Source organism: Podarcis gaigeae, assembly GCF_964106915.1.
Source record: "Podarcis gaigeae genome assembly, chromosome: Z".
Classification (NCBI taxonomy): Eukaryota; Metazoa; Chordata; class Lepidosauria; order Squamata; family Lacertidae; genus Podarcis; species Podarcis gaigeae.
Window position 1 is genome coordinate 677,093 of NC_139691.1, and position 10,000 is coordinate 687,092.

Sequence of the window (10,000 nt, forward strand, 5' to 3'; positions counted from 1 at the left end):
TCCGATTTAATTCTGATTTAATTCCGATTTAATTCTGATTTATTCAAATTTGGTTCAAATTTAGTTGTGATTTAATTCCAATTTAATTCTGATTTATTCAAATTTAGTTCAGATTTAATTCAGATTTAATTCCGATTTAATTCATTTTTAATTCAGATTTAATTCCAATTTAATTCCGATTTAATTCTGATTCCGATTTAATTCTGATTTATTCAAATTTGGTTCAAATTTAGTTGAGATTTAATTCCAATTTAATTCTGATTTATTCAAATTTAGTTCAGATTTAATTCAGATTTAATTCCGATTTAATTCTGATTTAATTCAAATTTAGTTCAGATTTAATTCCAATTTAATTCTGATTTATTCTGATTTAATTCCGATTTATTCCGATTTAATTCCGATTTAATTCAGATGTAATTCAAATTTAGTTCAAATTTAGTTCAGATTTAATTCCAATTTAATTCTGATTTATTCTGATTTAATTCCGATTTAATTTTGATTTATCCCGATTTAATTCAGATTTAATTCAAATTTTAATCAAATTTTATTCAAATTACATTCTGGACAGAACGAGATAATTCAAATTTAATTCAGATTTAATTCCGATTTATTCTCCTTCATTTGGAATCAATTGATTCAAATTTGATTCCAAATTACTCCAATTTATTCAGATTTATTTCATAATTTATCAAATTCCTAGACTGCCATGGTTATTCTAATTCATTGAGTTTCTAGAATCCCTTATTATTATTATTATTATTATTATTATTAGAATTTCTATAATGTCTAGACTGCCCTATACCTATTATTATTATTATTATTATTATTATTATTATTAGAATTATTATTATTATTATTATTAGAATTTCTATAATATCTAGACTGCCCTATACCTAATAATAATAATAATAATAATAGTAATAATAATTGAATTTCTGTAATTTCTAGACTGCCCTATACCCATTATTAATACTGCTATTATTATTGTTGTTATTAGAATTTATTCAATTTCTAGACTGTCCTATTCCCATTATTATTATTATTATTATTATTATTATTATTATTATTAACTGAATTTCTATAATTTCTAGTCTGACCTATACCTATTATTATTATTAACTAATAATTTCTAGACTTAGAAATTATAGAAAATCTATTATTATTATTATTATTATTATTATTATTATTATTATTATTATTATCTGAATTTCTATAATTTCTAGTCTGCCCTACACCTATTATTATTATTAACTAATAATTTCTAGACTTAGAAATTATAGAAAATCTATTATTATTATTATTAACTAAATTTCTATAATTTCTAGTCTGCCCTACACCTATTATTATTATTAACTAATAATTTCTAGACTTAGAAATTATAGAAAATCTATTATTATTATTATTATTATTATTATTATTATTATTATTATTATCTGAATTTCTATAATTTCTAGTCTGCCCTACACCTATTATTATTATTATTAACTAATAATTTCTAGACTTAGAAATTATAGAAAATCTATTATTATTATTATTATTATTATTATTATTATTATTAATGGGTCATGCTCGTACCTGTTGGGATCCACCGTGTCCAGGATGGATTCGAACTCGGGATCCGGCTCTCCTTCCTCCACCATTGGCAGGTCGTAGCCGAGGGATCGAAGGCAGGATTTGAACTCCTGGTGATTCAGGCGGCCGGATTTGTCCTTGTCAAAGTGTCTGGAATTTGGGGGGGAAAGGCGATCAATCAATCAATCAATCAATCAATCTTGGGAATGATCAATCCATCCATCCACCAGCAATCAATCAATCCTGGAAATCAATCAATCAATCAATCAATCAATCCATCCATCTTGGGAATCAATCCATCCATCTGGGTAATCAATCAATCAATCAATCAATCAATCCATATTGGGAAACAATCCATCCATCTTGGGAATCAATCAATCAATCAATCAATCAATCCATCCATCCATCCATCTTGGGAATCAATCAATCAATCTTGGGAATTATCAATCAATCCATCTTGTGAATTATTAATCAATCCATCTTGGGAATTATCAATCAATCAATCCATCCATCTGGGGAATCAATCAATCCATCCATCCATCCATCCATATTGGGAATCAATCCATCCATCTTGGGAATCAATCAATCAATCAATCAATCAATCCATATTGGGAATCAATCAATCAATCTTGGGAATTATCAATCAATCCATCTTGTGAATTATTAATCAATCCATCTTGGGAATTATCAATCAATCAATCCATCCATCTTGGGAACTAATCAATCAATCAATCAATCAATCAATCAATCAATCAATTCATCGTGGGAATAATCAATCAATCCATCTTGGGTATCAATCCATCCATCTTGGCAATTAATCAATAAATCCATCTTGGGAATTAATCAATCAATCCATCTTGGGAGTTTTCACTCAATCAATTAATCAATCTTGGGAATTATCAATCAATCCATTTTGTGAATTATTAATCAATCCATCTTGGGAATTATCAATCCATCCATCCATCCATCTGGGGAACTAATCAATCAATCAATCAATCAATCAATCAATCAATATTGGGAATCAATCAATCAATCTTGGGAATTATCAAACAATCACTCAATCAGTCTTGGGAATTATCACTCAATCAATTAATCCATATTGAGAATTATCAATCAATCAATCAATCAATCATTAATCAATCCATCTTGGGAATTAATCACTCAATCAATCCTTGGAATCATCACTCAATCCATCTTGGGAATTATCAATCAATCACTCAATCAATCCATCTTGGGAATTATCAACCAATCAATCCATCTTGGGAATTATCACTCTATCCATCCATCATCCATCTTGGGAACTAATCAATCAATCAATCAATCAATCAATATTGGGAATCACTCAATCAATCTTGGGAATTAACAAAAAATCACTCAATCAGTCTTGGGAATTATCACTCAATCAATTAATCCATCTTGGGAATTATCAATCAATCAATCAATCAATCACTCAATCAATCCATCTTGGGAATTATCAACCAATCAATCCATCTTGGGAATTAATCAATCAATCAATCCTTGGAATCATCACTCAATCCATCTTGGGAATTATCAATCAATCACTCAATCAATCCATCTTGGGAATTATCAACCAATCAATCCATCTTGGGAATCAATCAATCAATCAATCAATCAATATTGGGAATTAATCAATCTTACTTACTTGAACATCATGCTGAACTCCTTCAGCGCTTCTTCGGTGACGCCTGTCGTGTTTCTGATGGAGGAAAAGATAAATTATTAATATTAATATTAATATTAATATTATTAATAATGATAATGATAATGATAATGATAATGATAATAATAATAATCTCAGGGAACGATCTCTCTCAACCCCTAGATCTCGGGGGATCTCTCCCTCACCTGGCCTGGATCTGCTTCTCCAGGTTGTGCCGCACCCGCCACCCCAGTTGATTCCCCCTAGATCTCGGGAATCTCACGCCCCTAGATCTTGGGGATCTCCCCTCACCTGGCCTGGATCTGCTGCTCCAGGTTGTGCTGCATGCGCATCCCCAGTTGATCCCCTAGATCTCAGGGGATCTCTCTCACACCCCTAGATCTCAGGGGATCTCTCTCACACACCTAGATCTCAGGGATCTCTCTCTGTCACACACACACACCTAGATCTCAGGGTTCTCTCCCTCACCTGGCCTGGATCTGCTGCTCCAGGTTGTGCTGCATGCGCATCCCCAGTTGATCCCCTAGATCTCAGGGGATCTCTCTCACACCCCTAGATCTCAGGGGATCTCTCACACACACCTAGATCTCAGGGATCTCTCTCTGTCACACACACACACACACCTAGATCTCAGGGTTCTCTCCCTCACCTGGCCTGGATCTGCTTCTCCAGGTTGTGCCGCACCCGCCACCCCAGTTGATTCCCCCTAGATCTCGGGAATCTCACACCCCTAGATCTTGGGGATCTCTCTCTCACACACACACCTAGATCTCGGGGGATCTCTCCCTCACCTGGCCTGGATCTGCTGCTCCAGGTTGTGCTGTATCCGCCTCCCCAGTTGATCCCCTAGATCTCGGGAATCTCTCACACCCCTAGATCTTGGGGATGTCTCTCTCAGCCCTAGATTTCAGGGGATCTCTCTCACACCCCTAGATCTCAGGGGATCTCTCACACACACCTAGATCTCAGGGATCTCTCTCTGTCACACAGACGCACACACCTAGATCTCAGGGTTCTCTCCTCACCTGGCCTGGATCTGCTGCTCCAGGTTGTGCTGTATCCGCATCCCCAGTTGATCCCCTAGATCTCAGGAATCTCTCACACCCCTAGATCTCAGGGGATATTTCTCTCTCACACACACACACCTAGATCTCGGGGGATCTCTCCCTCACCTGGCCTGGATCTGCTGCTCCAGGTTGTGCTGCATGCGCATCCCCAGTTGATCCCCTAGATCTCAGGAATCTCTCACACCCCTAGATCTTGGGGATGTCTCTCTCAGCCCTAGATTTCAGGGGATCTCTCTCACACCCCTAGATCTCAGGGGATCTCTCTCACACACCTAGATCTCAGGGATATCTCTCTCTCTGTCACACACACACACACACACACACCTAGATCTCAGGGTTCTCTCCCTCACCTGGCCTGGATCTGCTGCTCCAGGTTGTGCTGTATCCGCCTCCCCAGTTGATCCCCTAGATCTCGGGAATCTCTCACACCCCTAGATCTCAGGGGATATCTGTCTCTCTCACACACACACCTAGATCTCGGGGGATCTCTCCCTCACCTGGCCTGGATGTGCTGCTCCAGGTTGTGCTGCATGCGCATCCCCAGTTGATCCCCTAGATCTCAGGAATCTCTCACACCCCTAGATCTTGGGCATGTCTCTCTCAGCCCTAGATCTCAGGGGATATCTCTCTCACACACCTAGATCTCAGGGATCTCTCTCTCTCTCTCTCTCTCACACACACACACACCTAGATCTCAGGGTTCTCTCCTCACCTGGCCTGGATCTGCTGCTCCAGGTTGTGCTGTATCCGCCTCCCCAGTTGATCCCCTAGATCTCGGGAATCTCTCACACCCCTAGATCTCAGGCGATATCTCTCTCTCACACACACACCTAGATCTCGGGGATCTCCCCTCACCTGGCCTGGATCTGCTGCTCCAGGTTGTGCTGCATGCGCATCCCCAGTTGATCCCTAGATCTCAGGAATCTCTCACACCCCTAGATCTCAGGGGATCTCTCTCACACACCTAGATCTCAGGGATCTCTCTCTCTCTCTCACACACACACACCTAGATCTCAGGGTTCTCTCCTCACCTGGCCTGGATCTGCTGCTCCAGGTTGTGCTGTATCCGCCTCCCCAGTTGATCCCCTAGATCTCAGGAATCTCTCACACCCCTAGATCTCAGGGGATATTTCTCTCTCTCACACACACACCTAGATCTCGGGGGATCTCTCCCTCACCTGACCTGGATCTGCTGCTCCAGGTTGTGATGTATCCGCCTCCCCAGTTGATCCCCTAGATCTCGGGAATCTCTCACACCCCTAGATCTTGGGGATGTCTCTCTCAGCCCTAGATTTCAGGGGATCTCTCTCACACCCTAGATCTCAGGGGATCTCTCTCACACCCCTAGATCTCAGGGATCTCTCTCTCTCTCTCTCACACACACCTAGATCTCAGGGTTCTCTCCTCACCTGGCCTGGATCTGCTTCTCCAGGTTCTGCCGCACCCGCCACCCCAGTTGATTCCCCCTAGATCTCGGGAATCTCACGCCCCTAGATCTTGGGGATCTCTCTCTCACACACACACACCTAGATCTCGGGGATCTCCCCTCATCTGGCCTGGATCTGCTGCTCCAGGTTGTGCTGCATGCGCATCCCCAGTTGATCCCCTAGATCTCAGGAATCTCTCACACCCCTAGATCTTGGGCATGTCTCTCTCAGCCCTAGATTTCAGGGGATCTCTCTCACACCCTAGATCTCAGGGGATCTCTCTCACACACATAGATCTCAGGGATCGCTCTCTCTCTCACACACACACCTAGATCTCAGGGTTCTCTCCTCACCTGGCCTGGATCTGCTGCTCCAGGTTGTGCTGTATCCGCCTCCCCAGTTGATCCCCTAGATCTCGGGAATCTCTCACACCCCTAGATCTCAGGGGATATCTCTCTCTCTCACACACACACACCTAGATCTCGGGGGATCTCTCCCTCACCTGGCCTGGATGTGCTGCTCCAGGTTGTGCTGCATGCGCATCCCCAGTTGATCCAGTTGATCCTTCTAAATCTCAGGGAACAATCTCTCACCCTAGATCTCGGGATCTCTCTCTCAACAGTAGATCTCGGGGAATCTCTCTCACACACTCACCTAGATCTCGGGGGATCTCTCCCTCACCTGGCCTGGATCTGCTGCTCCAGGTTGTGCTGCATGCGCATCCCAGTGGATCCCCTAAATCTCAGGGAATGATCTCTCTCACCCTAGATTTCGGGTATCACACACACCCCTAGATCTCGGGGATCTCTCCCTCACCTGGCCTGGATCTGCTGCTCCAGGTTGTGCTGCATGCGCACCCCCAGTTTATCCAGTTGTTCCTCCTAAATCTCAGGGAACAATCTCTCCCACCCTAGATCTTGGGGATCTCTCACACACCTAGATCTCAGGGGTTCTCTCTCCCAGCCCTAGTTCTCGGGGATCTCTCACACACACACCTAGATCTCAGGGATCTCACCCTCACCTGGCCTGGATCTGCTGCTCCAGGTTGTGCTCCCCAGTTGATCCCTAGATCTCAGGGAATTTCCCTCACCTGCCTTGGATCTGCCACCTCCGCCTCCCCACTCGACCCCCCGATATCTTGGGGATCTCTCTCTCACCCCTAGATCTCGGGGATCTCTCCCTCACCTGGCCTGGATCTGCTGCTCCAGGTTGTGCTGCATGCGCACCCCCAGTTGATCCAGTTGATCGCCCTAAATCTCAGGGAACGATCTCTCCCACCCTAGATCTTGGGGATCTCTCACACACCTAGATCTCAGGGGTTCTCTCTCCCAGCCCTAGTTCTCGGGGATCTCTCACACACACACCTAGATCTCAGGGATCTCTCCCTCACCTGGCCTGGATCTGCTGCTCCAGGTTGTGCTCCCCAGTTGATCCCTAGATCTCAGGGAATTTCCCTCACCTGCCTTGGATCTGCCACCTCCGCCTCCCCACTCGATCCCCCGATATCTTGGGGATCTCTCTCTCACCCCTAGATCTCGGGGATCTCTCCCTCACCTGGCCTGGATCTGCTGCTCCAGGTTGTGCTGCATGCACACCCCCAGTTGATCCAGTTGATCCCCCTAAATCTTAGGGAACGATCTCTCCCACCCTAGATCTTGGGGATCTCTCACACACCTAGATCTCAGGGGTTCTCTCTCCCAGCCCTAGTTCTCGGGGATCTCTCTCTCTCACACACCTAGATCTCAGGGATCTCTCCCTCACCTGGCCTGGATCTGCTGCTCCAGGTTGTGCTCCCCAGTTGATCCCTAGATCTCAGGGAATTTCCCTCACCTGCCTTGGATCTGCCACCTCCGCCTCCCCACTCGATCCCCCGATATCTTGGGGATCTCTCTCTCACACCCCTAGATCTCGGGGATCTCTCCCTCACCTGGCCTGGATCTGCTGCTCCAGGTTGTGCTGCATGCGCACCCCCAGTTGATCCAGTTGATCCCCCTAAATCTCAGGGAACGATCTCTCCCACCCTAGATCTTGGGGATCTCTCACACACCTAGATCTCAGGGGTTCTCTCTCCCAGCCCTAGTTCTCGGGGATCTCTCTCACACACACACACCTAGATCTCAGGGATCTCTCCCTCACCTGGCCTGGATCTGCTGCTCCAGGTTGTGCTCCCCAGTTGATCCCTAGATCTCAGGGAATTTCCCTCACCTGCCTTGGATCTGCCACCTCCGCCTCCCCACTCGATCCCCCGATATCTTGGGGATCTCTCTCTCACACCCCTAGATCTCGGGGATCTCTCCCTCACCTGGCCTGGATCTGCTGCTCCAGGTTGTGCTGCATGCGCACCCCCAGTTGATCCAGTTGATCCCCCTAAATCTCAGGGAACGATCTCTCCCACCCTAGATCTTGGGGATCTCTCACACACCTAGATCTCAGGGGTTCTCTCTCCCAGCCCTAGTTCTCGGGGATCTCTCTCTCACACACACCTAGATCTCAGGGATCTCTCCCTCACCTGGCCTGGATCTGCTGCTCCAGGTTGTGCTCCCCAGTTGATCCCTAGATCTCAGGGAATTTCCCTCATCTGCCTTGGATCTGCCACCTCCGCCTCCCCACTCGATCCCCCGATATCTTGGGGATCTCTCTCTCACACCCCTAGATCTCGGGGATCTCTCCCTCACCTGGCCTGGATCTGCTGCTCCAGGTTGTGCTGCATGCGCACCCCCAGTTGATCCAGTTGATCCCCCTAAATCTCAGGGAACGATCTCTCCCACCCTAGATCTTGGGGATCTCTCACACACCTAGATCTCAGGGGTTCTCTCTCCCAGCCCTAGTTCTCGGGGATCTCTCTCTCACACACACACCTAGATCTCAGGGATCTCTCCCTCACCTGGCCTGGATCTGCTGCTCCAGGTTGTGCTCCCCAGTTGATCCCTAGATCTCAGGGAATTTCCCTCACCTGCCTTGGATCTGCCACCTCCGCCTCCCCACTCGATCCCCCGATATCTTGGGGATCTCTCTCTCACACCCCTAGATCTCGGGGATCTCACCCTCACCTGGCCTGGATCTGCTGCTCCAGGTTGTGCTGCATGCGCACCCCCAGTTGATCCAGTTGATCCCCCTAAATCTCAGGGAACGATCTCTCCCACCCTAGATCTTGGGGATCTCTCACACACCTAGATCTCAGGGGTTCTCTCTCCCAGCCCTAGTTCTCGGGGATCTCTCTCTCACACACACACACCTAGATCTCAGGGATCTCTCCCTCACCTGGCCTGGATCTGCTGCTCCAGGTTGTGCTCCCCAGTTGATCCCTAGATCTCAGGGAATTTCCCTCACCTGCCTTGGATCTGCCACCTCCGCCTCCCCACTCGATCCCCCGATATCTTGGGGATCTCTCTCTCTCACACACCTAGATCTCGGGGATCTCTCCCTCACCTGGCCTGGATCTGCTGCTCCAGGTTGTGCTGCATGCGCACCCCCAGTTTATCCAGTTGATCCTCCTAAATCTCAGGGAACAATCTCTCCCACCCTAGATCTTGGGGATCTCTCACACACCTAGATCTCAGGGGTTCTCTCTCCCAGCCCTAGATCTCGGGGATCTCACCCTCACCTGGCCTGGATCTGCTGCTCCAGGTTGTGCTGCATGCGCATCCCCAGTTGATCCAGTTGATCCCACTGCTGGGCCAAGCCGACGGTGCTGTGTTCGGTGTACTTGTTGTCGAGGATCAGGGCCTCCTCCATGGCGGCTCCCAGATCCTCGATCTTCTTGAGCTGGCTGCGCATGGCGCGGATCTCCTGGTGCTTGCGCTGGAATTCCGGAAGGGGGGAAGGAGGAAGAGAGGAAGGAGGAAGGAAGGAAGGAAGGAAGGAAGGAAGGAAGGAAGGAAGGAAACAAGGGGAGAGACGAAGGAAGAAATGAAAGGAAGGAACGAAGGAAGGGGAGAGAGAGGGAAGAGAGAGAGAGAGAGAGGGAAGGAAGGAAGGAAGGAAGGAAGGAAGGAGAGAGAGAGAGAGAAGGAAGGAAGGAAGGAAGGAAGGAAGGAAACAAGGGGAGAGACGAAGGAAGAAATGAAAGGAAGGAACGAAGGAAGGGGAGAGGAAGAGAGAGAGAGAGAGAGAGAGAAGGAAGGAAGGAAGGAAGGAAGGAGAGAGAGAGAGAATAAAGGAAGGAAGGAAGGAAGGAAGGAAGGAAGGAAGGAAGGAGAAAGAGAGAGAGAATGAATGAAGGAAGGAAGGAAGGTAGGAAGGGAGAGAGAGAG

General features: G+C 46.3%; 1 protein-coding gene across 1 annotated transcript in view; it reads right to left on the reverse strand.

Moving 5' to 3' along the window:
- SPTAN1 (spectrin alpha, non-erythrocytic 1) overlaps window positions 1–10,000 on the reverse strand; it is a 228,963-nt gene that overhangs the window by 8,942 nt on the left and 210,021 nt on the right. The window contains exons 51-53 of the mRNA XM_083723192.1: window positions 9,352–9,548; window positions 3,236–3,289; window positions 1,576–1,722 (exon numbers count right to left, since the gene is read on the reverse strand). Of these exons, the coding sequence (XP_083579318.1) occupies window positions 1,576–1,722; window positions 3,236–3,289; window positions 9,352–9,548 (398 nt within the window). The remainder of the gene's footprint in view (window positions 1–1,575; window positions 1,723–3,235; window positions 3,290–9,351; window positions 9,549–10,000) is intronic.